This window comes from Hemicordylus capensis, chromosome 2 (genome assembly GCF_027244095.1).
Source record: "Hemicordylus capensis ecotype Gifberg chromosome 2, rHemCap1.1.pri, whole genome shotgun sequence".
Classification (NCBI taxonomy): Eukaryota; Metazoa; Chordata; class Lepidosauria; order Squamata; family Cordylidae; genus Hemicordylus; species Hemicordylus capensis.
The window spans coordinates 170,529,110-170,555,152 of record NC_069658.1 but is presented as its reverse complement, the minus strand read 5'-3'; the positions used below and the strand labels follow the sequence as shown (position 1 = coordinate 170,555,152).

General features: G+C 45.6%; 1 protein-coding gene across 7 annotated transcripts in view; it reads right to left on the bottom strand.

Moving 5' to 3' along the window:
• The window catches only part of CTC1 (CST telomere replication complex component 1), a 58,770-nt gene that overhangs the window by 26,984 nt on the left and 5,743 nt on the right, over window positions 1-26,043 (bottom strand). For all 7 annotated transcript variants that reach the window (XM_053298851.1, XM_053298845.1, XM_053298849.1 and 4 more), the window contains exons 4-15: window positions 18,671-18,815; window positions 18,045-18,338; window positions 17,414-17,542; window positions 16,638-16,861; window positions 10,536-10,707; window positions 10,253-10,456; window positions 8,094-8,217; window positions 6,430-6,544; window positions 3,865-4,318; window positions 2,852-2,941; window positions 626-754; window positions 233-297 (exon numbers count right to left, since the gene is read on the bottom strand). In XM_053298851.1, coding sequence (XP_053154826.1) covers window positions 233-297; window positions 626-754; window positions 2,852-2,941; window positions 3,865-4,318; window positions 6,430-6,544; window positions 8,094-8,217; window positions 10,253-10,456; window positions 10,536-10,707; window positions 16,638-16,861; window positions 17,414-17,542; window positions 18,045-18,338; window positions 18,671-18,815 — 2,145 coding nt within the window. The remainder of the gene's footprint in view (window positions 1-232; window positions 298-625; window positions 755-2,851; window positions 2,942-3,864; window positions 4,319-6,429; window positions 6,545-8,093; window positions 8,218-10,252; window positions 10,457-10,535; window positions 10,708-16,637; window positions 16,862-17,413; window positions 17,543-18,044; window positions 18,339-18,670; window positions 18,816-26,043) is intronic.

Below are 26,043 nucleotides of genomic sequence, written 5' to 3'. Positions count from 1 at the left end.
TTAGCAGGGGGAGAGTAACTGGCCCTATCCATCCCCAGCACAGTACCTCCAGTGACTGTTGCTGGTGTCTATCTTATGTTTCTTTTTAGATTGTGAGCCCTTTGGAGATAGGCTTCCTTCTTATTTGTTTGTTATTTCTCCATGTAAACCACCCTGAGCCATTTTTGGAAGGGCGATATAGAAATCAAATCAATCAATCAAATAAAAAAAAACAGAGTAAAGGCTAGCATACCTAGGGCTGAGTATCTCTTCAATCAAGAATAATTTTCCTTCCATCTTCAACGCACCTGAAGCCAGCTAAAACATCAAAACAATATTTCCCTTTTAAACAATTCCACTCTCCCAAACAGTGCCCTGAACAGAGCTCCCTGTGTGTCCCTCCCTGCCCTGGTGTAGCCAGACTGTGCTACCAGTAAAACTGCTCATTTAAACAATGAACTAAGAACTCAGTTAAAAAACAAACTAAAGAAAGAGTCTTAGCATCTCACAAATGCATGGCATGCTAGGACACTTTCCCTAGTTCATTGTTTGTGAGAATTAAAAGCTGGAGAGACACATGAACTGCTACTGAAAAGGCCTCCTGGATCAGGAATTTGAGAGACCAGAGCTACAAAACATCACCTACCTGGGAAGTGTGGCTCACATGGTGTAGGTGGGCAACATCTGGGACAGCCAAAAACAAGGAGCTGCCTAACGTATCTGAGAAGGTTCCTGGTGCCTGTGAGCAGCACAATCCATCAAATTCACCCGAGTCCTGCAGCAGAGAAATATATCACATATATTTTTTAAAGTGATTACTCAAGACAAGACACAGTTATACACAGAAATCTCAGCTTGTTGAGGTCTGGGAAGTTGCTTATTTATACTGTAGCTCTGGCCATCTCAGAAAGGAAAGCAAACTTGGTTTCCAGATCCCTCACCATCTTTGCTGCCCTCCTTTGATCCCTTTCCAGTTCATCCAATGTAGTGCCCAGAACTGGACACAGTATTCTAGGTGAGCTCTTACCAGTGCAGATGAGTGTGGAACAATAGCCTTATACAGACCTTATGCTTAAAGGACAGTGCACCCCATGAACACTGTCCAAAGAAGGAGCAGACGTTCGGCATCACCATCATTTGCCTCACTCCCCTCCTGTGGGGCTCACGCTTATAGTATTTGTGCGGAGTGGCAAAAGCTGTTAAGCGGGAGACTTGGGCACATGTTGCTTGACCTTCCATGCAGAGAAGTGACATAAACACCACTTGTTCCACCAACTCCTTCATTTTCCTAACCAGTGCCCCATAGAAATATATCTTGAGATATATTTCAGACTTCTTCTGACAGTATCATTCATTCCTATGTGGATCAGCAGGAAAGGGTAGCAGTCTGGGGGTTTGATGAATCTTGGCAGTCTCTCTAACACATCCCAAATGTATGCATTGAGAAATCAACACATGTCCTTCGATGACTGTTTGGGTCTGCATGCAGCCGTCTCGGTCTCTCTCAGTAGAATGATCCACCATTAGCACATATCTCCTCTTCCCCAGGATAGTAATTGGAAAGCTCCTCCTTTATGGGAGACTGAGTATCTTCCTCTCTGTTTTGTGGGATGGCAGATCTAGCTGGATAGTAAGAGCTTTCTTGGTTACTCAGCTCCAGTAGCACAGAAAGTCTCTTGATTAACCACTTCTGTTCCTGCTTCCATGTGCCTGCCTCTTTTGATAGGATCTTTTTCACCTCCTTAGAAACCACCTAGTTTTTGCAATTCCCACAGTTTCTTCTGTCTTGTTTGGGAATTCCCCATCTTCCTTGATAAGATGCAAGGTAGAAAGACACGACACAAGCCTTTCCAACAGCCATAACATTGAAATAAATAAGGCAAGTTAGTCATGCCTAGCTCAAGTCCCATTAATTTCAATGAGATTTAATTAACTTAGCCTGGCTACTGCCCAGTATCTAAGAGTGAATCAAATTTCTTTTCTAAGAGAACTTCTACTGAACAAGATTTGGAGGTTCCTAGGGCAATGAAATCCTTGTTGTCTTGGAATGAAGCCAGACGGATGTGTGCAGGTTGCGAACAATACAGCTGTTCAATCTTTGTGCTAGGACTGACGATATAATTTTAGAATCGATGCAGTTGGCACATAACGGTGCAATCAATCCAATCTTTATTACAGTCATAGACCAGAGTACACAGTGCATCTTTTCCAGGCACAACTTGAAATGAAAGTTGTGCACAACTTCATACTTTGTGTCAGGGAGAGTCATGTTGACCAATGAGAGTTGAATAACTTCATGATATAATAAATATACATCATTGAATAATGTTTTGGATCTTTCTATAGGGTAACCATCTGGATCTGGTGCCTTCCACAATTTAATTGTCTTAATTTCATAGCTGCAGTTCAGCTACAGATAGAGGAGCTTTCAGGATCTCTCTATGCTATTCTTCCAGCTGTATCACCCCAACAGAATAAAAGAATGATTCAGTCTGGGTCATATGATCATCTTTATGTAATGCTGAGTAGAAGTTTTGAAATAGTTCATTAATTTAATCAGATTTATTGCATGCTCTTCCTGTTGGACCTTACTGACCTTTTCACCAGATTCTCAATATGCTTGGGGAGTGCAAGTAAGTATAAAATGATAGTAATTATTTAAATAATTGTTTTTCCCCTAATGAGTGAAAGTAGTTATTTTTACTTACTAGGAATAAAAATAAATCTACAGTTGTTTTACTGCCAACGAAAGTAGTTTAACTACATTGTTTGAACCGTTTTTCATACAATAAATTTGCAATTACAATTCAACTACATGAAAAGTAGTCACACTAGTAGTTTAACCATTGCCCATGATTGCTTTCATTCTTACCATGCAATGAGGAATGATAAGGCGGTACAGCTGGCCTGGGTGCAGGAATGGAAACCACTTCAGCGATTTTCCCAAGAACAGCAGCAATATCTGAAGTGAATATGAAAAACCACTAAGAGAGAAAAACTGACATTTTGCCCTTTAATTTTTTTTAATTTATTTTTTAAATCTCGGATGCTATTCATGTTTTGTACACTGGCCCGAATCTGTGGATTGGGCGGTATGTTCAATCTTTTAATTAACAAACAAACAAGCAAGCAAGCATGCTCAGGATAGAAAGGAAGGGTTTTATCCCTTTCTGGCATCAAGTTACTCTTCTGTGTGGACAAAATGAAAAACAAAACAAAAAAGCAGCAGCAGGGGTTGCTTGGCAATGAGGGGAGGCAACAGTCAGTCAAGCATCCCCCACTCATAAGCATTGCCGCACCTGCCGACTGCTCCCTGTGCCACCTGCTGCCTCCCCCTGCTATTTACCAGCTTCTGGATGCTCAGGGATAGGATTTTAAAATCCCATCCCTGTGTGCAAAGAAGCCAATGAGCAGTGGGAGAAGAGAAAGTGGTGCCTTGCTTGCCACCTCCCCTTCCTCCCTTCTCCTGCCACTTACCAGCTTCTGAGTATGGTGTGTTTGTGCGTGTGTGTGTTTTAAAACCCCATCCCCATGAGCTCAGAGGCCAGTGAGCAGTGGGAAGCAGTATGTGAGGCACTGCCCCTCTCTCCCGCCACCTTCCCTTTTCACATCACTTTTAAAATCCCATCCCTGGACACCCAGAAGCCAGCAAGAGGTAGAAGAAGGGAAGGGGTGTCAGCGACAGGGGTTGTGGCGAGTGTTGGGGTGTTGATGGTGGCAGCAGCACTGAGCAGCAAAACACTAGAAGTTCATGACAATGATGATGGGCCAACACCAGAAGAAGCCAACCCAACTCTCCCCAGAATGATGCAAAACGAACCATGGAATAGGACTTGGCCCATTACTTGCCACCTCCCCAATCTTTCTGCACCTTTCCTCCCTTACGTTCTGCTGGACTTTGCCAGTCTCTCCAAGGGCAGAGGTCTTAAGCTCCTGCTGGCCTTCAATTTCTCCAAGTCTTCTGTGTAACTCAGGTTTGCCCAACCAAAGCACTGTGGCTTGAAAGCAGAGTTGTGTTGTCCGATTATCTTCACCCTTGCTTTCAGAAGCCTGTAGATAGTTGCGCCACATAAGGCCTTCCTTTTGGATCACCCAGAACAGACGTGACACACAGCTGGCTTCCCTGGCACTGCTCTTGGGATGTTCAGGAGTGTTGGCATCTGATCCTGCCCTTCCCATGTTCAGTCCTTGCTCTTCTGAGGATTGTGGCTCAGCCATTGAGATGCCGTCACCTTTTATCCCAGAAGAACTTCCCACACTGATTGTGGGGCCTTCTGGGGATCTCTTTTCAGGAGTATGAAGAATCATCACATCCTCAAAACAGAACTGCACATAAAGCCTAAAATAGGAAAGCAGAGAGTATAAATTAGAGATGCTTCAGAGAGAATGAAAGATAGCTGAAGAATCAGACTGCGGAGGGTGTTTGTCAGGGTTCCGCCGCTCCGTAGGACAGTGTGGGAGAGAAGAGCGATGCTCGTGGACTCAAGATTCCCAGAGGAGCAGCGTCAACCCCATCCCATCCTGTAGCCCCCAATGAGGTTATCTCCCTTGCTCAGGCACAGCGAGAGCTTGTGAGAGTTATGGCAACTCCTGCGAGATCTTGGCCCAAAATCTCACAAGGTGTGGGAGTCTCGCAAGAGGTGCCCCACATGCCAGGGACTATTTAAACCTGGGCTGGCTGATGATGAAGAGCCAGTCCAGGAGGAGGGTTGCTGAGTGCAGGAGCCCTGCAACTCCCCAAGGCAACCTGGGGCAGCAGCTTGGAAGCGCAGCCTGTGAAACTAACAGGCTGCTCACGGAGCAATGCCACTGACCAGGGGCTGGGGCTCTGAAGCCAATTAAGTCTGTGCCGGCCAGAAGTCCCGGACTTGACAGTTTTCTTGTTTTTAATTACACTGGTCACAAGAAAGGTCATACCAGAAACAGATGGAAGATAATGGGCATGTGTTTAAAAACTCACGCATGCGCGCTGGCCACTTCCAGTATTAGGCTGACCAGGGCGGCAAGAAGGTACCCAACCGCCCCGTGCCAGCGGTTCTGGCAGCAGCACCTGTGGGTGGAACGCGGCAGGGGAGGTGAGGACACCCTCCCCGCACCTTAAAGCAACTACCCCCCACCTCTGAACCAGCTCGAACGCCAACATTTCGAACCGGTTCGGTGCTCCAGAAAAGGAGTGCTGAACTGGTTCCGTGCACATCCCTACTACCCAATAAGCAACATTGTGTGCTCACAGATTGTCAATGATAGATACCAACGGAAGAAACTCATAGCCATATGGGCTGGTATCCATCACTACAGGGAAGAAGTCCCTTTTGGTGGGGAAAGTTGTGCAGACACCTGTAAAGATGCTCAAGGATGCACAACCTTTAAAAAAAAATGAGGTCAATGCTGTTGGTTTTTAAAATATCCACACAAACTAATGTTAGCATTAGGAAAAAGGACTCCTGTGGTTGGGATCCGGTTCCTGCCACAATGCAGAAGGATCCTTCTGAAACTTTTCCCCTTCCTGGGCTTCACTAGTCTCTCCAAGAGCAGAGGTCTTAAGCTCCTGCTGGCCTGCAATTTATCTAAGAAATGCATAACTCAGGTTTGCATTGGCAAATTGTCAAGGAAAAGATAGGCTTAGAAAATGGTGCCGAGCATTAATCACTTTAAGATACAAACAACTGGTGCAGCATAGTGGCTAAGAGACAATTAGTCAGGAAATCCCTGGTTTCATCTCTCCTCTGCTTGACACAAACTCTCAAGTCCCACATAACATCTGCAATACAGGTATAATAATACCTTGACAGAGGGTTGCAAGGATTATAATGAGATAGAATATGCAAAGTGCTTTGATCACGTGAAAGCATTATACAAATACTACTACTATTTTTAAGTCATTGAGCAAGTGCTTTGGAGGAATTTTTAAACTACAACATATGTACAAGCAGTCTCACCGAATGGGTCTACAACTCTAACACTAAAGCCTAAAGAAACAGCAAACAACAAAGGATAAGCAGTAGCAGTTAATGACTTGTTTTACAGTCTTTTTTTTTAACACAGCTTGGGAGTCATGAAATAGAGATATTAATTTCAAGGGAGCAACTTCAGAGGATCAGAACTGTGACGAACAAAGTCTATCAACAATTTAGAAAATAGTTAAGTATGACCAGAACTACACTATACCAAGCTTATCACATAATGGTTCTTGAATTTGGGGCTTCAGAAGAGGATGTACAATAACTCCACAACAAAAGAGAAAAATTGTAAAAGCCATTCGCCTAAAGGATTGCTTTTGGTTTTGCTGCTGCCGCCATCACACTAATCCAAAGCTTTAGAGCACTTCCATCTTCCCCCTCCCCAGTCTCAGTGAACTTTTTATGTTAGACTCTCAGATCTTTTCACTCAACAGCATGCTAGGTATGCTTTATACTATTTGGAGACTCTGGACACAGAAAGAGGACCCACCTTGTTTTCTTCTCCTTTATGTACTCCAGTGCCATCAGCTGCTTGCTGGAAGGAATATTGCTTTGAAGGAACATCTCCGTTACAAGCTGAAATACTTCTATTTGCAAAAGGCACCCTGTAGTCAAGAAAATGAGAGGCCAAATCAATATAATTAAACAAAGTTGCCTAAAATTGTATGGAGGAGCGGGAGACAGCACAGGACCAATCCCTCCTCAAGACCTCCTTTAGTAAAATCTTTTCTGGCTCATCCTAGGTTCAGCTTATCAAATGGTTGATTCAATCCTAAACCGCTACTCCTGTCATTCCTGTCTAATCCAATATCAATTGTAAATTTTCTGGGAGGAAACTGGATAATTTGGATGCCTCTGAAATTTCCTTCTACTTGTTTGACACACAGCAATCCACACTCTGAGGGATCTCCATATCTGGCTACTGGAGACAAACGATCAGTAATAAATTTGTTTCAGGAGCTGGCATGCAGACTCCAGTGGTGGAAGACTGGAGGAGTGGGAAAGCAGGAAACAAAGGTTTCTAGCCATGGTAAAGATCTCCAACCACTGCGGGAAATTAGGAAGAAATGGAGAGGCCCTCTGCAACTTTCCCAAAATCACAGAAGATAGGAGTTATGCATAAGCATTCCCCCCATGCTGCCAGAGAATATTCTGTGGCAAACAGTCCACAGGTGCTCACCATTGCATTAATAATCTCCAGGGGGAGGGCACTTGCCTAGATAACTGCAATTCAAGCTTTGATTCATTGCACATAGGAGGTCTTGGATGCTTTCCTTTGTTGTCCCTTTATTGGGGGGCGGGGGGAACAGGGCAGAAGAGCATCAGAACTGCCTTGCCTTCCAGAAGTAAATCTTGAGAGCTTTATGGACAACTAGCATATGGCAGACCCGCTCTTCTTTTATCCAGATTTTATTTAGTTTCAAGCACAAATGTCTACAAAAGGTATTTTGTAAATACTATCAAAAGTTTCCTTCCTGTTGCATTTAGACTGGGAAACGGTAGTGTAAGCACTCCCTACAAATCAGGGCATCAAAACTTACAAAACAATATACAACGTGATCCCGACAAAGGAGCATGCCTTATTCTACCACCAATTCATCTTTTGACCTCATCATGGCCTCCTTGCACCAGGCTCTCCAGCTCTATAAGTTTGTATCAGCATGACTTGATGAAGTTCTGGCATGGGAAAGACCTTTACAAGAATCACCCGCCACCAACCCCTCTACTGAGTCGCTCATTTCAGTGGGACTAGAGCAGGCCTGCTCAACTTTGGTCCCCCAGCTGTTTATGGACTACAACTGCCATAATCCCCAGCCACAGTGGCCAATAGCCAAAGTTTATGGGAGTTGTAGGCCAACATTTGCAGGAGGGCTAAAGTTGAGCATCCCCGGACTAGAACCATTGGATTTTAAAATTCAAACACCACCAGGTATTGGTACAGCTACAGACAGTCTGTGTCACTTGCCCCTATGAAGAGGATCCACCAACATCCCCAATAGGCAAGCAATCATAGTAGGCTCTTATAGCTTTTGATGACTTTTGCCAGACCAGTTCCAGGTTCCTCTTCTTGGAGAGGAACATTTTATATCACACCAACAATTGTTAAAAGGATCTCAAAGGAAGTTGTCAAAACAAAGTTGATTTGGGACACACCAATCAGAGATGTATTAGCAAATGGTCTGCCATCCCTGTGGAATATTACACAAGGCAGTGCTTTGCTTCTGTCTTGTAACTGGAGGGAACCACTTCTAGAGCATTCCAGCACTCCAAGCAACACCTGTAAAATAAAATAAAGTGGACATCAGCTTTCAATACAAAAGGACAGGGACACACAAAAATGAACTGATGCTACTCCATGTCTTTCTAAGCCAGAAAACCCAGATCACATGCAAATAGTGACCTCTTATTGCAGATATTTGTAGAGAGAGAAATGTGTGCGCGTGTGGGAGGGAGAATGCCTGTGAACTTAATCACAGGCCCATGAATTGGCCCCAATCCTGTCGGGTTGCTAGCTTACTGCATATCACTGCCACCACTTTCCAGCAGGAATACAGATTTCAGAGCTTAGAAAATAGTGTGTGAACTGACTTTACCCTCCCCAGTCACCACTGGATGGAGGCATTTTCTTAATTTTCCCTTTCTCTCACCTTCTTTCATAGCATATCCCAAGTGGGTAAGAAACATGAGAAATAAGGCTCCAACACTTACTCAGTCAACAGTCCTCCAACCCATACTGTTCAATTAAAAGGTGGCTTTATTGAGGATCAGAGTAAGGACAAAACAGAATCAGAACCACATATCCTTATCTTGCCTATACAATGGAAAATCTAGGCAGGGGTAAGTTTCAATACTCATACTCCAGTATTGGAGGGCTATAGGCCACCTCCAGCCTCAAAGGCAGGATGCCTCTGAGTACCAGTTGCAGGGGAGTAACAGTAGGAGAGAGGGCACGCCCTCAACTGCTGCCTGTGGCTTCCAGTGGCATCTGGTGGGCCACTGTGTGAAACAAGATGCTGGACTAGATGGGCCTTGGGCCTGATCCAATAGGGCTGTTCTTATGTTCTTCAGATAAGGGATGGTAGAATCTTGAAGAATCAAATGCAAACAGCTTCCCAGAAATTTTGAACTGTACACTTGCAGAGGATTGTGTGCAGAGCAGGGGGTGCAGTTTGGTTAGCTAAACATTAAAAGGAAGGTGAGAACAAAAGAAGAGAGCTGGTCTATGGAATAGAGCTGGTCTTGTGGTAGCAAGCATGACTTGTGCCCTTAGCTAATCAGGGTCCGCCCTGGTTGCATATGAAAGGGAGACTAGAAGTGTGAGCGCTGTAAGAAATTCCCCTCAGGGGATGGAGCCGCTGATCTGGGAAGAGCATCTAGCTCCAAGTTCCTTCCCTGGCATCTCCAAGATAGGGCTGAGAGATTCCTGCCTGCAACCTTGGAGAAGCCACTGCCAGTCTGTGAAGACAATACTGAGCTAGATAGACCAATGGTCTGACTCAGTATATGGCAGCTTCCTATGTTCTTGCCTCCAATCAGTGAAGGGAGGTTTTACCCAAGACCAAGTAGACTGGCCATACTTTTTAGGACAGAACTTTGACACATCAGACTAAGCATGAATTGTACAGAGTCTGTGGGAGTTTGATGCCAGAGTAGCTGTCAAAAACTAAAAAGATTAGTTTTCAGGTGTGAAGTAAAGGAGTATCTCTTAACCTTTCCTGGCAGTCAGGGCCCTTAAAGGGGATTTCTTGACTGTATACAGAGATCTATATGGCGCATGATGAAGAGACTGTAGAGTGATGGTGCCATGGAAGGAATCAAGAAAACAAAGATGAAGATAAAACTGTAAGGTAGAGCCTTTTCCCTCCACAATGCCCTCTCATATATTCCAGGGGTACTTCTGTAATGAAGCAATAAGTACTTATTAATTATAATTTTGAAGCACACAAACAAATACACATATATTCTCTCCCCCCCCCAAAAAAAAGAGGCTCCGAAGGTAGACAAACACTGCAGCAAAGAAGAGACCAGCATGGCCCCAAATACTGGCCAGCTGCAGGGATCTTGCCTCCCCTCCTCCCTGCCAGAAAAAAAACCACTCAGATCTAACTGCCAGTTACCAGGGGACTACAGAACTGAGGAGAAGTACACACCGGGCCCGCAACACTGGTCTGGGGACTAAGAGCTGCTGGGTATAGGGTTTCTCTCTCTCTTTTACTGAAATATGTTGTAAGCTGCCTTGAGGACCATTCAATCAAAAGGCAAAGTATAAATCTTCAAAATAAAACAAACACAGGTGGTAGGTTAACATTTACCAGCCGAGGCTGAAAGCTCTCCGCAGATAAACTGGAGTAGGACCAGGCCAGTCTGCGATTCAGCTCTGGGGCACTCATGTCATGGAACATGGAGGCAGAGCTCAGCTGTTGTAATGGACCATGGCTTTCCCAGCATCTCTTCTCAACCATAGTGTGCAGCAGGGAGAAAGGTGGACTTTGACATGGTGGTTCCAGAATCTGATACTAAAAGAGAGTTTATAAAGAGTCAAGTTATCTTATCACTAAGAGATGGGGGCTCAAGGGCAGGGGAAGGAGAGTCTACCTGCTCTAAGGGACAGTGATGCTCTTCTGCTAGGATCTCCTGATGGACATCTCTCACTTTTTTCCTGAATAACACCAAGGAATTCAGAATAGGAACAACAAATTTCTCTGCAGCACTCAGGACTTGGTGGCTATTGCAAATCAATGATTGCTGGTGCTGAATGAAACAGAACCTACAAAGCATAAGGGAAGGATTAGTTAAAGAAACATTGTAAATAAAAGCTTCAGGAGAAAGAAAAATGTAAAGGTAATACAGATGGAGATAACAGCAATGAAATACAGGGAAGTTTGGGACAAAAAGGAAATGAGATGCTTGAACACAGGCACAGAGACTCGAATCTGAAATGATCTCATTCATAATTAGGTGTGAAGAAATTGGCCTGCTTGCCAAAAATGTGTTAAACAACGGCTATTTTCTCTTGCAAAAGCCCTAAACACAGTGGTTGGAGTCAATCAACTTCTCTCTGTGTCTCTCTTATTTTTAAAGACCCAATTTCGTGGTCCTAAGGAAAGCATGAAGACTCATTCCTGAACCTGAAATGAATTCATACATAATCAATAAAATAATTCTGAGGAAGCACCAGGGATGCACACCAAGGAGTCATCAGGGTACGTCATCAGGTTAAGAGTAGAAAATCAGAGGAATGATAATGTTTCCCTATTGATGGGTATAATGTTTCCCTAGTGGAGGGGGAAGGGGTGAAAATAGTTGAAGCATATCTGGCCATCCTACTTCACATAAGAAGATAACTTCCAAACCTAGAGGGGGAATCCAAAAAAATGTTGTACCCAACTTTCCCCTGTACATTGGTGAGACACAGCTGGATTGAGATATCTCCTATGCAAAAGTTGTTCTTTTTCAGTTTTTTTTTTTTTTTTGCTTGCTTGTTTAAAAGGATGCAGCTTCTTAGCCTTTTTAATTCTCTCTCATCTGAGGAAGGACTTAAGAATGTCCTTAGCAGGAAGAACTCACCGAAGAGCTTTTGGCTTCTGCTTAGCTAGACCATAAACTGAGTTTTAAGACATTTCTTGTTCTCCTCAAAGGACAAAGAGCATCTTAGGTTTTGAATTCTGCTTGTAACCATCCTGATCTTAACAATCTGATCTGGCATTTTCATACGATTTTTCTATTTTTGTCTTGGTCGCCTTGGTGGATGACCTATGCCGGGAGATAGGCAGAGCGAGTGTGACTCTGTTGATCCTCCTGGACCTCTCAGCAGCTTTCAATACCATCAACCATGGTATCCTTCTGGGACATTTCTCCGGGTTGGGACTTGGGGGAATGGTTATATGGTGGCTCCGCTCCTACCTGGAGAGTCGTACTCAGAAGGTGGTGCTAGGGGATGCCTGTTCCACCCCTTGGCTTTTGTCCTATGGAGTGCCACAAGGATCTATTCTGTCCCCCATGCTGTTTAACATTGACATGAAGCCCCTGAGAAAGGTCATCTGTAAGTGTGGGCTGTGGTGCCATCAGAATGCTGATGACACCCAGCTCTACCTATCTTTTAAGTCAGCAGACACCAGGGAGGCAGTGGATGCTCTGAACTGCGGCTTGGAGGCTGTTCTGGATTGGATGGGAGCAAACAACCTGAAACTCAATCCAGATAAGACGGAAGTGCTCTGGGTTGGTAAAACTGTTCATCTGAGTAATGAGGTAAATCTAGTCTTGGACGGGGTCACGCTCCCTCTGAAAGACAAAGTCTGCAGCTTGGGGGTGCTTCTGGACTCAACACTGCCCTTGGAGGCGCAGATGGCGGCAGTGTGCAGAAGCACCTTTTACCAACTATGGCTGGTACGCCAGCTGCGACCCTACTTGGAGAAGCAGGACCTGACCTCAGTCACTCATGCGTTAGTAACATCTAGATTGGACTACTGCAATGTGCTCTGCTTGAGGATGCCCTTGAAGACTGTTCAGAAGCTTCAGCTGGTTCAGAATGTTGCTGCAAGGATGCTCATGGGTGCAAGTCGTTTCATGAGTATCACACCCATCCTGCGACAGCTTCACTGGTTACCGGTCTGCTTCCAGGTTAGATTCAAGGTGCTGGTCTTGACCTTTAAAGGCTCAACATGGCATGGGGCCGGGGTACCTGTCGGACTGCATTCTCCCATATGGATCTGCCAGGGCCCTCCATTCATCGTCTCAGGCCCTGCTCATGGCCCACCACCTAACAGAGATCCAGTTGGCAGGGACTAGGCACAGGGCCACTTCGGTTGTGGCCCCTCAGCTTTGGAACGCCTTCCCTCAAGAGTTTCGCCATGCTCCCTCCCTCAGCGTTTTTTTAAAAAAAACATCTTAAAACACATCTTTTTAAGGAGACTTTTTAATGTTCCATTTTTTGTTATATCTGGTAGGTTCTTTAACTTTTTATAATTTTTAGTTTTTAGCTTTTTAAAATAACTTTTAATTTGAACCTAATAATGATTGTGGTTTTTAATCCGATTTTTAACTTGTTAGTTTAATTTGGTTAATTTTATTATTTTCATTGTATCATGTATCTATTTCATTGTTGTGAGCTGCCCCGAGCAGTAGTACACTGGAGGGGCGGGGTAGAAATATTTTAAATAAACATACATACATACATTTTTGTCTATAAACTCTGTTCTGTTTTTGTAATCGGACACATTTTTCTCTTTTTACTAACCAAAGTACTTTCCAGGCTCTCATTCTTCTCTATGGCCTGTCTCCAGCCTTCCTTGGTTGGGCAAGGTAATTGAAAGGGTGGTGGCCTCCCAGCTCCAGGCTGTCTTGGAGGAAACTGATTATCTAGACCCATTTCAGTCTGGCTTTCAGGCAAGCTGTGGAGTGGTAACTGCCTTTGGTCAGCCTGATGGATGATCTCCACAGATTGACCAAGGAAATGTGACTCTGTTAGTACTTTTGATCTCTCTGCAGCTTTCAATACTCTTGACCATACTATCGACTCAGGAGTGTCTGAGGGGGTTGCGGGCGGGAGGTATTGCTTTGCAGTGGTTCCACTCCTACCTCATGGGCAGATTCCAAATGGTGTATTTTGGAGACTGTTGTTCTTCCAAATCTGAACTTCCCTATGGTGTCCCTCAGGGCTCCATATTGTCTCCGATGTTGTTTAACATTTACATGAAACCGCTGGGAGAGATCATCAGGAGATTTGGTGCAGGATGTTATCAGTATGCTGATGACACCCAAATCTTTTTCTCCATGTCAACATCATCGGGAGAAGGCGTAACCTCCCTAAATGCCTGCCTGGAGACAGCAATGGGCTGGATGAGGGATAACAAACTGAGACTGAATCCAGGTAAGATGGAGGTTCTTGTCGTGTAGGGTCAGAACTCAGGAGACGATTTTGATCTCTCTCTTCTGGATGGGGTCACACTTCCTCAAAAGGAACAGGTATGCAGTTTATGGGTGCTTCTTGACACTTCTCTCTGGTCTCCCAGGTTGAGGCAGTGGACATAGGTGCTTTCTGTCAGCTTCGGCTGATACGCCAGCTGCGTCTGTTTCTTGAGACAAACAAGCTCAGAAATATGGTACATATGCTGGTAACCTCCAGACTCTACTGCAATGTGTTCTATGTGAGGCTGCCTTTGTACATAGTCTGGAAACTGCAGTTGGTCCAGAATGCAGCAGCCAGGTTGGTCGCTAGGTCATCTGCTAACTGGGCAAAGAGGCACCTTTTTAACGTGGTATTTCTCTTTCTGCAGGGGGAGAGTAACTGGCCCTATCCACCCCCAGCACAGTACCTCCAGTGACTGTTGCTGGTGTCTATTTCATGTTTCTTTTTCGATTGTGAGCTATGTAAACTGCTTTGGAAACTTTTGTTGAATGCTGTATATAAATATTTGTTGTTGTTTTTCATCTTGGAGAGACCATATCACTCCAGTATGAGAGATCTACACTGGCTGCCAGTAAGTTTCCACGCAAAACACAAGGTGTTGGTTATAACCTATAAAGCCCAACACAGATTAGGCCTGGGTATTTAAGAGAACTTCTTCATTTTGAACCCTGCTGCCCACTGAGATCATCAGGGGAGGTTTGTCTGCAGTTGCCACCGGCTCATCTGGTGGCTACTCAGGGACGGGTCTTCTCCATTGCTGCTCTGAAGCTCTGGAACATGCTTCCTGCTGAAATAAGAGTCTCCCCATCTTTGACAACTTTTTAAGAAGTCTGTCAAGACACATTTGTTCACCCAAGCTTTTAATTAAATACAGTTTTGATGGTTTTTTTAACACTGTCACTGTTTTAAATTATTGTAGTTTTAGCATTTTTATTGTGAGCCGCCCAGAAATGTAAGTTTTGGGCAGGATATAAATATATCAAACAAACATAGGCTTACTCTGGAGTAAGGATGGCCTTGAGGGAAAGTGACCACCCCCTGCTCCTAGCCTAGCTCTGCCCTGCTTCTCTTTCCTGCTGAACAACTCTCTCTAGTCATTATGGTAACATAAATTAAGGCGAGAGGGATGTGCTGAGGTGCTGATTAAATAACCAAAAATAGAGCAGTCGTGTCTATTATTTTGCCAGTTATTTTAGCTTGTATTTATAATTATTTCTTCACAACAGGAGCTGTGTAGCATTCTGGTAATACTCAGATCCTGGATTGGTAACAGTCATTCGCTTTATATACCATGGTTTTTTGTTTTGTTTTCCTCTGTGGCAGGCAGCTGCAACTAAGTTTAAAGAATTAGTGATTCCACTTTGCAGATAATCTCAAGATGTCCCAAGATGAGCATTGTGAAAAAGAAAGGGGGTAGGGACCAGAAACATGCAACAGGAGAACTTTTTATCCAGGCATTTGGCCAATGAGCTGTACTTTGCTCTTTTTACACTTCTAGCTGTATTTGTTCTGTTTTTATTGAACTGTTCTTATCTTGTTGTTAACCACAACAGGGTGGTATATAAATATAAATAAATTTTCATGCCTGCAACTTTTTGATGCCTGCAACTTGAAGCATCACAAAATATATGCCACAGAAGGGACAATTTTCTGATATTATGGTAAAAATTGTGTTTCTCAAGTATCACACAATAATTAAAATGGTCATTTGTTGCGCCCCTATGCATGCTGCACCCTAGGCAGCTGTCTCACTCGTCCAACCCCTGACCCAGCTGTGGGGCAAACAAGTAGGACATTTAATCCAGAAGTGCTCTGGGTTGGTAAAACTAATTATCCGAGTAGCAAGGTAAATCTGGTTTTAAACGGGGTCACATTGTCCCCGAGACACAAAGTTTGCAGCCTGGGGGGTGCTCCTTGACCGGACTCTCTCCTTAGAGGCACAAGCAGTAGCAGTGTGCAAGCGTGCCATTTCTCTACTATGGCTGGTACACCAACTGCAAACCTACTTGGAAGAGTCAGATCTGACCTCAGTCACTCATGTATCGGTGACATCCAGACTGAAATGCTGCAATGTGTTTTACATGGGGCTGCCCTTGAAGACAGTTCAGAAGTTTCAGCTGGTTCAGGATGCTGCCCCAAGGATGCTCATTGACACTAATTGCTTCATGCATACTACCCCAATCCAGTGACAGCTTCACCGGTTAACAGTTTGCTTCATTCAAAGTGCTGGTTTTGACCTTTAAAGCCCTATAAACCTTGGGGTTGGGGTATCTGTCAGACCACATCTGCCCATATGAACCTGGTAGAGACCTTTGTTCTATATCTCAAGCCCTGCTCACAGTCCTGCCATTTAGTGAGATTCAGATGGCAGGAACCAGAGACAGGGCTTTTCGGTTGTGACTTCTTGGCTTTGGATGTCCTCCCAGATGCACTCCCTCCCTCAGAGTTCTTAAGAAACACCTAAAGAAACACACACTTTTTTTTTAAGAGGCAATTTAGTTTTTATTCTTGGTCTGTTTCTAATAGGCTTTTAATTTGTAAATCTGATTTTAATTGAGTTGTTTTTAACCAACAGTTACTAATTTTATATTGTTTTGTTTGTTTTCTTGTCTGTGAGCTACACCAAGCAATATTGTACTGGAGGAACAAAATACAAATATTTCAAATAAATAAATAAATAAATAAATAAATAAATAAATAAATAATTAATAGAAGAACCAGAGGTCTATACCACTGCCCAGAGCCCTGGGCAAATAGTAGCCACATGCCATCACTTTAAGTATACTTACCTTTGCTCAAATGTCTCAAGCAAACTGACCATCCACAGATAGTGTGGCAGGCTTAAGTTATATTGCAAGAGCAGTTTCATGTAGAGATTCCCAAAGGAGGAGGCAGGCTGGTATAAGGTGCTGTGTCCAGAAAAACGCTTTAACGCAACAGTACTGTGCAGGCAAGCTCCAAGAACAAAGGGGCAGGTAGCGAGGGGCTTCTGCACAAGGTGGATATCTTGGAGCTGAGATAAAAGCACAGCATTAGCATAAAGAAAATGGTGAATATCTTAGACTTCCCCAGCTCCCATACAAAGAACAAATGGCTTCACTCTACAACTTCAATCCATTGAGGTTTTAGAGTCATCTAGGAAATCATTTGGGCAACAGAAGACTACCAGAATACAACCCCCGCAAGAAACTTCCCTTTGCACCGGTCAGATGCATTCCTTTCCTTGACTGTACCAACACCAGCTACGCTTTCACATAGTATTTATTCACAGAGCATGGGGAGATGGAAACTGTTCTTATGAGATGAGGTACATTAATGGAGGACAGGACTATCAGTGGCTGGCTACTAGCCTGAATAGCTGTATATTTCCATCAGGATCAGAGGGGCCATGCCCTTGAACACCAAGTGCTAGGGAACACAAACAGGAGGAGATGTTGCCTTCTTCCCTCCACTTACAGGCTTCCCAGATGCACTTGACTGGCCACTGTGTGAAGCAGGATATGGGCCTTTGGCCTGATCCAGCAGAGCTGTTTTTATGTTGCATGTCCACTACCTATCACCTCACCTCCACAAACGCTCCTGGTCGAAGCCCACGGCCAGAATTCAACAGCTGCTGATAAGCAAGACACAGAATGAACGTGTTATCCAGTTCATAGAGGCCAGCATGGGCATTTATGACTCGGGTGATAGTGCCCTAGAGAAGGAACAGAGAAAGGCAACATTACACCTAATTCAAGATGCTCTTTGGAAATCCAAAGATTTCTCCCCAAGTCTTTGGAGTCCCAGGGTGCAGGAACTAAGTTCAGAGTAAGGTTCTCTCTTCAGGGGCAGGGAGGGAGCTCTTACCTGCCCCGCTGGCACTCTTCCCAAAACCACTGGAGCGGGGGCTGCAGCATGCCTCCTTGCAGCCCTGGTCAGCGTCGTGCCAGAACAGGCCAACGCGTGTGTGCACGTGCATGCCACTTCCGGTATGATGATGACCAGGGCTGCAAGGAGGAATGCTACAGCCTCCGCACCAGCAGTTTTGGGGAGAGCACAGGCAGAGGGGAAGAGGTGGGGCAGGTAGGGGCACCCTCCCTGCCCCTTAAAGGACCCCCTGCCTCCGAACCGGCTCCAATGCCGGACTTGCGAACCGGTTCGGCACTACATAAAGGAGCGCCGAACTGGTTCGTGCACATCCCTAATCATTTACTTACTTCATAGGAGATCATCTTAGACTTCTTAACTGGAATCAGCCTCTCTCCCAGCTCCAAAGAGCTGCCGAGCTGTGTGTAAGCTACAGAGGAATCAGACACAACTGAACTTCTTTCTGAAGCACAGTCCATAAATTGTTCCTTCACTTGTTCCTTACAATAAGGTAAGAGGCATGAGGAAGAACTCGTAGTGAATACCATCCGTCCAGAAGCTTTGAGGCAAGACACTTTCAGAGCAGTCAGTACATACTTATGTCCCAGCTGTAGTGCACGATGCCAAATCAACTGAGAAGTCTTCTAGATAGAAAAATAAGATTGAATGTCAGCATATAGCATATTTAAGAGGAATATCCCTCCACCAAGAAGCCAATCCACCAGCCCAAATGGAATCTCCACATCCTCAAGCATAGTTCGAATGTATATCAGTTCATGTCCCTGGAGAAATGTGTAGGGCACAATGGCTGCCCATCACCTGTAAGACATCTGCACAAACCAGGAGCTTTTTACGGTAAGTTGGACCTTGAATGAATCTATTACACACACCCCAAAATCCCACTACTTTTCTTGTGGAAGAAAGTGAATCTGAAAATATGAGAAAGTGACTTGGCAAAGTCACCCAGCCAACTCACTTGCACTAGTACTGGAACACAGGAAGCCGAATTAAGGCACTTCAAGAAGAGGAAGAAGAATGTCTTGTGGTGGATGTAAAGAATAGTGCTCAGCCTGGACAGTTCACCTGCCACATTCAGTTTTGTCGTCTTCTTACCCTGAGCTCTAAAGAAAAGAGCAAGAGAAGGAAGGTTGATAAATCAGCACAAGTTCTATCACCATTCTATTTCCAACACCATTCAGCCAGAAAGCCCACAGCAGGGGATGAAGGCAACAACCTCCCCTATTGTTTGCCCCCCAAAACTAATATTCAGAGGTACACTGCCTCTGAACATAGAGATCTCATTTAGCTAATATGGCTAATAGCAATTAACCAAGCACCACTCTTTCACAAATTTGTCCAGTCCCTTTTAATAGGGGACGCAAAGGAAAAAGAATTATGAAATGCACCACATAATACTAGTGAGAAACTTGCCTGCTTTCTTGGACTTCTTAAGGAGGAGAGCTGGTCTTGTGGTAGCAAGCATGAATCGTCCCCTTTGCTAAGCAGGGTCCACCCTGGTTTGCATTTGAATAGAAGTCCACAATGTGAGCACTGTAAGATATTCCCCTTAGGGGATGGGGCCACTCTGGGAAGATCATCTGCCTGCTTGCATTGAGAAGGTTCCAAGTTCGCTCCCTGACATCTCCAAGATGCTGCTGCCCATCTGTGCAGACAGTACTGAACGAGAAGGACCAATGGTCTGACTCGTTATAAGGCAGCTTCCTATGTAAGTTTGCACTTTGACTCAAAGGCACTCTTACCCCTGGACTTCAGGGCCAAAGTCCAAGGCCTCCACACCTCCTGGGGGCCCCCAATCCTCTTTAGTCTGTCCTGGGTGGTGTGATCGCCATGTTGCACCACCGGCCCGTGTTGCGCTAGGCAGCTGAGTGCAATTGTGATCTGAGCCGGGTGTTTTAGAGACAGAGTGGGGAGTGGGAAAAGAAATATGTGGGATGGGAATAAATGGGAGCAAATGAGGCAGCATCATGTAGGTGTTGTGAGATTAGAATGTACATAGTGCTTTTTAAATGTTCACAGCCATTCACACACATTAGCTCAGGACCAAATTACACACAGGAGATCCACAACTGGATCTTCTAACTCTTTTTTAGTTTGTTTTCACACTGAAACACAATCTCAATTGCATCTCAGTTTAAAGTGGAAAAAAATTAAAAATGAAACAAGCAATGGATCTTCTGCATAAAACATAGGTTCCAGTAACGTTTTCAACAGTTATGTTAGTCTTATCATCCCCATATTGCAGATTTGGGCTGTACATGCCAGCCAGAGAGAGGAGTGCCTAAAACTATCTAGTGAGTTTGTACCATTGACTTCCCAGCTCACGCTATTTCGCCATTATGCTACCCTCGCTATAGAAACAAGGAACAATCAAACAACTTCTGGCTTCTCATGCACAGTATTTTCCACAATCCCAAAAGAAAAGAAAGAACAATAGCTTCATTGCTATGCTTTTTCTCAAAAATACTATTTAAACATTACTTTTTATCCATTTAATTGCATGGTGTTTTGAGAAATAAATTTCATAATGAAGTACATTTTCACTTCAGCCAAGTAAACCAATAGCCCAACAGACTTTTGCAGAATGTATATTATAGAGTATATAGAGTGGTTAGAGTGCTGGACTAGGACCAGGGAGACCCAAGTTCAAATACCCATTCAGCCATGATACTAGCTGGGTGGCTTTGGGCCAGTCACTTCTCTCTCAGTCTAACCTACTTCACAGGGTTGTTATGAGGAGAAACTCAATTATGTAGTACGCCGCTCTGGGATCCTTGGAGGAAGAGCAGGATATAAATGCAAAATAAATAAATATTATTATTTCGATTTCTATACCGCCCTTCCAAAAATGGCTCAGGGCAGTTTACATAGAGAAATAACAAACAAATAAGATAGAACCCTGTCCCCAAAGGGCTCACATTCTAAAAAGATAGACACCAGCAACAGTCACTGGAAGTACTGTGCTGGGGGTGGATAGGGCCAGTTACTTTCGCCCTGCTAAATAAAGAGAATCACCACGGTAAAAGGTGCCTCTTTGCCTGGTTAATAATAATAATAATAATAATAATAATTCAGCCATCCCAGGTCCTTGGGAAGGACTAGATGTCTGGATAAAACAAACCAGTCAATAACACCGGTGTGACTGTGTAAATTAATAATAATAATAATAATAATAATAATAATAATAATAATAATATCAAGTAAAATAAACCATCTGCTGTACATGGACAATCTGAAGCTGTATGGAAAGTCCCAGTCAGAAATTGAATCACTGCTAAACACTGACCGTATATTCAGTAGCGATATAGCAATGGAGTTTGGACTAGACAAGTGTGCTGCAATAATAATGAACAGAGGGAAAATAACAAAAACAGTAGGAATAGAACTGCCCAATGGAAGCAACATCAAGAACCTGGAAGAGAAAGAACATTACAAATACTTGGGCATTCTCCAGGCTGATAACATTGCACACACTGAAATTAAAAGAAAAATTGGAAGTTAATATATAAGGAGAGTTAGAAAAATCCTCAAGTCCAAACTCAATGGCAGGAACACCATAAAATCCATAAAAACCTGGGCTATACCTATTATCAGATACACTGCAGGAATAATAGACTCACTGGACCCAGGCAGAGCTAGAGACGCTAGATCGTAAGACCAGGAAAATCATGACCATCAATCATGCTCTGCACCCCCGCAGTGATGTCGATAGGCTATACCTCCCTCGCAGCTCAGGTGAAAGAGGAATGCTGCAAGTCCATCAAACAGTAGAGGAGGAGAAAAGAGGCCTTGAAGAATATACCAAGGACAGTGAAGAAGATGCACTTCAAATGGTCAAGAACGAGAAACTATTCAACACCAATGAAAGAAAGCAGGCCTACAAGAAAGAACAAGTCAAGAACCGAGCAGAAAAATGAAAAAAAAAAACCACTGCATGGTCAATATTTGCACAATATAAGTGGGAAATCAGACATCACCAAGACCTGGCAATGGCTTAAGAATGGCAACCTGAAGAAAGAAACAGAGGGTTTAATACCGGCTGCACAAGAACGGGCACTAAGAACAAATGCAATAAGAGCAAAAGTAGAAAAGTCAACAACAAACAGCAAGTGCCGCCTTTGTAAAGAAGCAGATAAAACAGTGGACCACCTAATCATCTGCCAAGGTCCAATCATGAATTTTGTAATGCCTCACGAAGGTGGATAGTGAGGCCCACGTGGCAGCTCGACAGATATCGACCAGAGGAGCCAAGGTGGAGAACGCGGCAGAAGAAGCCGCACTCCTGGTAGAGTGCGCTGTAATTCCCTCTGGAGTCGGGGTAGCAGAACCGACATACACTAACCGGATGCACTGGCAGATCCAGCACGACAAGGTGGAAGACGAAACCTTCTTTCCTAGCGAACAGTCCCAGAATGAAACGAAGAACGATTCCGAGACCCGAAAAGGCTTAGTGCGCCTCAGGTAAATCCTTATCGCCCTGTGTACGTCCAAGGTGTGCCACTCTCGCTCCTTCGGAGAAGAAGGTTTTGGACAGAAGGAAGGTAGCATAAGCTCCTGGGCACGATGGAACACTGAATTCACTTTTGGAAGGAAAGTAGGATCCGTGTGTAAAAGAACATAGTCCGGATAAACTAGACACAGTTCCTTCCTCACAGACAAGGCGCGCAGCTCCGAAACCCACCTGGCAGAAGTAATGGCGACCAAAAACAAAACCTTAAAAGATAACAACCGCAAAGGAACAGACCGCAGGGGCTCAAATGAGGCTTTGGTAAGGGCCCTGAGCACCAAATTAAGGTTCCAGGTCGGAAACCTGTGAACTGTAGGAGGATTAAGAATAGAAGCCCCTTTGAGGAAGCGCTGAACATGGGGATGCTGCGCTAAGGAGGCTCCCTTCAATTGCAATACCAAAGCAATTGCAAAAACCTGGTGGCGCAAGGTATTAGGGCGTAGCCCTTTATCCAGGCCGCTTTGAAGGAAACCCAAGATGTGTACCACTGAAGCGGACGTCGGTGAGACCCCTTGGGAACTACACCAGCTCGCGAAGGTCTTCCAGGTCGACTGATATACTCTGACCGTGGAAGGCCTCCGGGAAGCCAAGATAGTGTCCTGGACCGAACTAGGATATCCGCACGCTGCTAAGGAACTCCACTCAATCTCCAAGCGAAGAGATTGAGCCACTCTGGATCCAGGTGAAAAATCGGACCCTGACTGAGAAGGTGAATGTGAGACCCCAGAGGAAGTGGAGGTTCGACTGACAAGTCCACCAGATCCGAAAACCCAGTGCGGAGCCAAGACGACCTCCACTCTCAACAGCCGGATCCTTCGAATGGTCTGTGGAATGATGGCAAAAAGGCATAGGATAGGCCTGGGGGCCATGGAAGGGTCAGAGCGTCTACACCCTCTGCCCCTGGAGAGTGGTACCTTGAGAGGAAACGTTGCAGTCTGGCGTTGCTCGGCTGTGCGAAAAGGTCCATGATCGGCTGACCGAATCTCTGCACAATCCGCTGGAAGGCCTGAGGATCCAGTGACCACTTTGCTGGATCTATCTGCGATCGGCTCAGCCAGTCCACAACTACGTTTAGTGCCCCGCTGACGTGATCGGCCTCCAGGGACAGCAGGTGCTGCTCTGCCCACGTCAGAAGGAGCGAGGCCTCGCGCATCAGGGCTCGTGACTTCGACCCGCCCTGCCTGTTGATATGGGCTTTGGCTGTGGCGTTGTCCACGCGCACTAGGACATGACAACCTCGAATCACTGGTAGGAATTCCATGAGGGAAAGACGAATTGCCCGCAGCTCCAGCCAATTGATGGAGTTGGCGCACTAGACCTTGGACCAAAGGCCTTGAGCTACATGCTGCTGGCAGTAACCTCCCCATCCCAGGAGGCTGGCATCTGTCGTCACCTGGACACGCTCCACAGGGAGTAACTTGATCCCCTTCATTGTGGCTGGTGACAGCCACCAGTGTAAGGAGCGGACCACTCAAGACGGCAGGCTGACCGGCATTCTGGACCTGCCCATCACCTGGTCTTGAAATTTGAGGAGAAACCACTGGAGTGGACAGGAGTGGAATCGACTCCAGGGCACTATGCCCAAGGTGGACACCATGCGCCCCTGCAACTGGGACAGAGACAGAATGTTGGGATATTAGCGCACGACAGGAAGCCACCAGAGACTTCCTGCAATCCGAGGATGTGCATACTGTCCCCTGCACAGTATCGATTTCTGCCCCCAGGTGAAGAACCCTGGTCTGGGGAATCAGGGAACTCTTGGGACCGTTTACTATGAACCCGTGCGCCTCCAGTACAGAAAGGGTCAACTGGACATCCCACTGACCCCTGGGAAGGGAGGAGGACCTGATCAACAGATCATCCAGATAAGGATAAAGATGGACGCCCTTGGTCCTCAAGTGTGCCACAAGTGCCACCATGAGTTTGGTAAACACCCGAGGCGCAGTTGAGAGACTGAAAGGAAGAGCCCGATACTGGAAGTGCAGGGATTGGTAAGCGAACCGCAAAAAACGTCTGTCTTGCTCATGAATGGGCACGTGGAGGTAGGCCCCCTTCAAGTCCACCGAGGCAAGGAAGTCTCCCTGCTGGAGGGCCATCAAAATTGAGCAGAGGGTTTCCATGCGAAACCCCCTCCTCCGGAGGAACTTGTTCACGAACTTTAGGTCTAGGATAGCTCTCCACTCCCCGTTCTTTTTGGGGACTAGAAACAGGATGGAGTAGACCCCTTTTTGTTGTTCCCCCAAAGGGACAGGCTCGATCGCACGAATAGTCTGTAGATGAAGGATAGCCTCCATCATCGAGCGGTGCTTGGAAAACTTGCGAGACCTTAGGGATGGGAGAAACCGATCTGGAGGCTGCGATGCAAACTCCAGAGAATACCCTGAAGAAACCGTATGCAGGATCCAGGAGTCGGAACAAGTCTGAGCCCAGACCTGTGCAAACTCCCCCAACCTGCCCCCCCCGGAGGGGAGAGCTTGAACCTGAAAGGGGCAAGCCTGAGGGCAGTCATTGGGCCTGGTTTCGCTTGAAACCTGGCTTAGAAGGCTGGTTGGGCTGCTGGGGCTTTCAAAACGAAGTGTCCCGAAAGGAAGGTTGGTTCCTAGGCCAATTTGGTCTATCCGACCTATACTGCCGAGAGCGAAAGGAGGGCCTATACCCCCTGAAGCCAGACGTAGCTGGTGAGAAACCACATCAGTCCTGTCGCTGAGATGCAGCAGCAGAAGGCATTGCCTTCTTATTGTCCTTTGTCTAAATCAAGACAGGCTCCAGCGCATCGCCAAATAGCTTGCCACCCTTAAATGCTGAATTGGCAAGATTAGATCTTGACTTCTGGTCAACTTTCCAATTCTTTAACCAGAGATGACGCCTAACAGTGATGTAGGACACCAGGGCCCTGGCAGACATTTGGGCAGCATCCAAAGAGGAATCAGCCATGAATTTGACCGCCTTCCCTAATTTATTGAGGCCTTGCCTGAGGTTAGTAAGCTCAGGCAGAACCATAGGGGTGAGCTCCTTCACCCACAGAACTGCAGCCCTAGCAAAGATGGAGTTAGCCGCTGAAGCTCTAATAGACAGCGCAGTGTCCTTGTGAGACCTGCGCAGAGCTGTATTGCACCTTTTATCTTCCACATTCTTTAAGGCATCCTCCCCTTCCTTAGGGAGCACAGCCCCCGTGACCAGAGTGGCCACCTCTGCATCCACCAATGGCACCTTAAGTTTACTCATAAGCACACTGCTAGAATTGTACATGCGCCTCACTACTGGTGAAGGACCTTTGCCTTCAGTAGGTTTGTCCCACTCAGCCTGAAACACATCCAAGAAAAGCTGAGGACAGGGAACACTGAGCTCCTGGGATTGCAAAGAAGGGAGGACTGTGGGATCCCCTTCTGTTCCCTCAGAAGCAGGTGGAACCACCCCTCCCAAACGAAGGGTTTTCCTGACTTTATGCAGGAGAACCGGATAGTCTGCCTGAGAAAACAGGCAATAATTAGAATATTGAGAGGAGGAAGGCTCCTCCTCATCCCCAGAGAGCTCCCCTTCTTCTCTGTCCGAATCGGAAGCATCTGATGGTCCAGGGAACTCCCGGCAAGGGGAATTCCTGGGAGGGGCAACGGAGAGAGGGGGGATCAGCCGGCAAGGAGACAGGGCAGGGGGCCCCCCATCCGGGATGTGCTCTGCCAGGCTGGGCGCACCTGGAGCTGCCAAAATGGCCGCTGCTGAAATTTGGGCGGGAAACAGTGGTGCGGGGAGCGGTAGGGCGGGAAGCAATGGTGGCGCTGCAATCGGCTGAGCTGGGACCGGCAGTGGGGCGGCAATGGACGTGG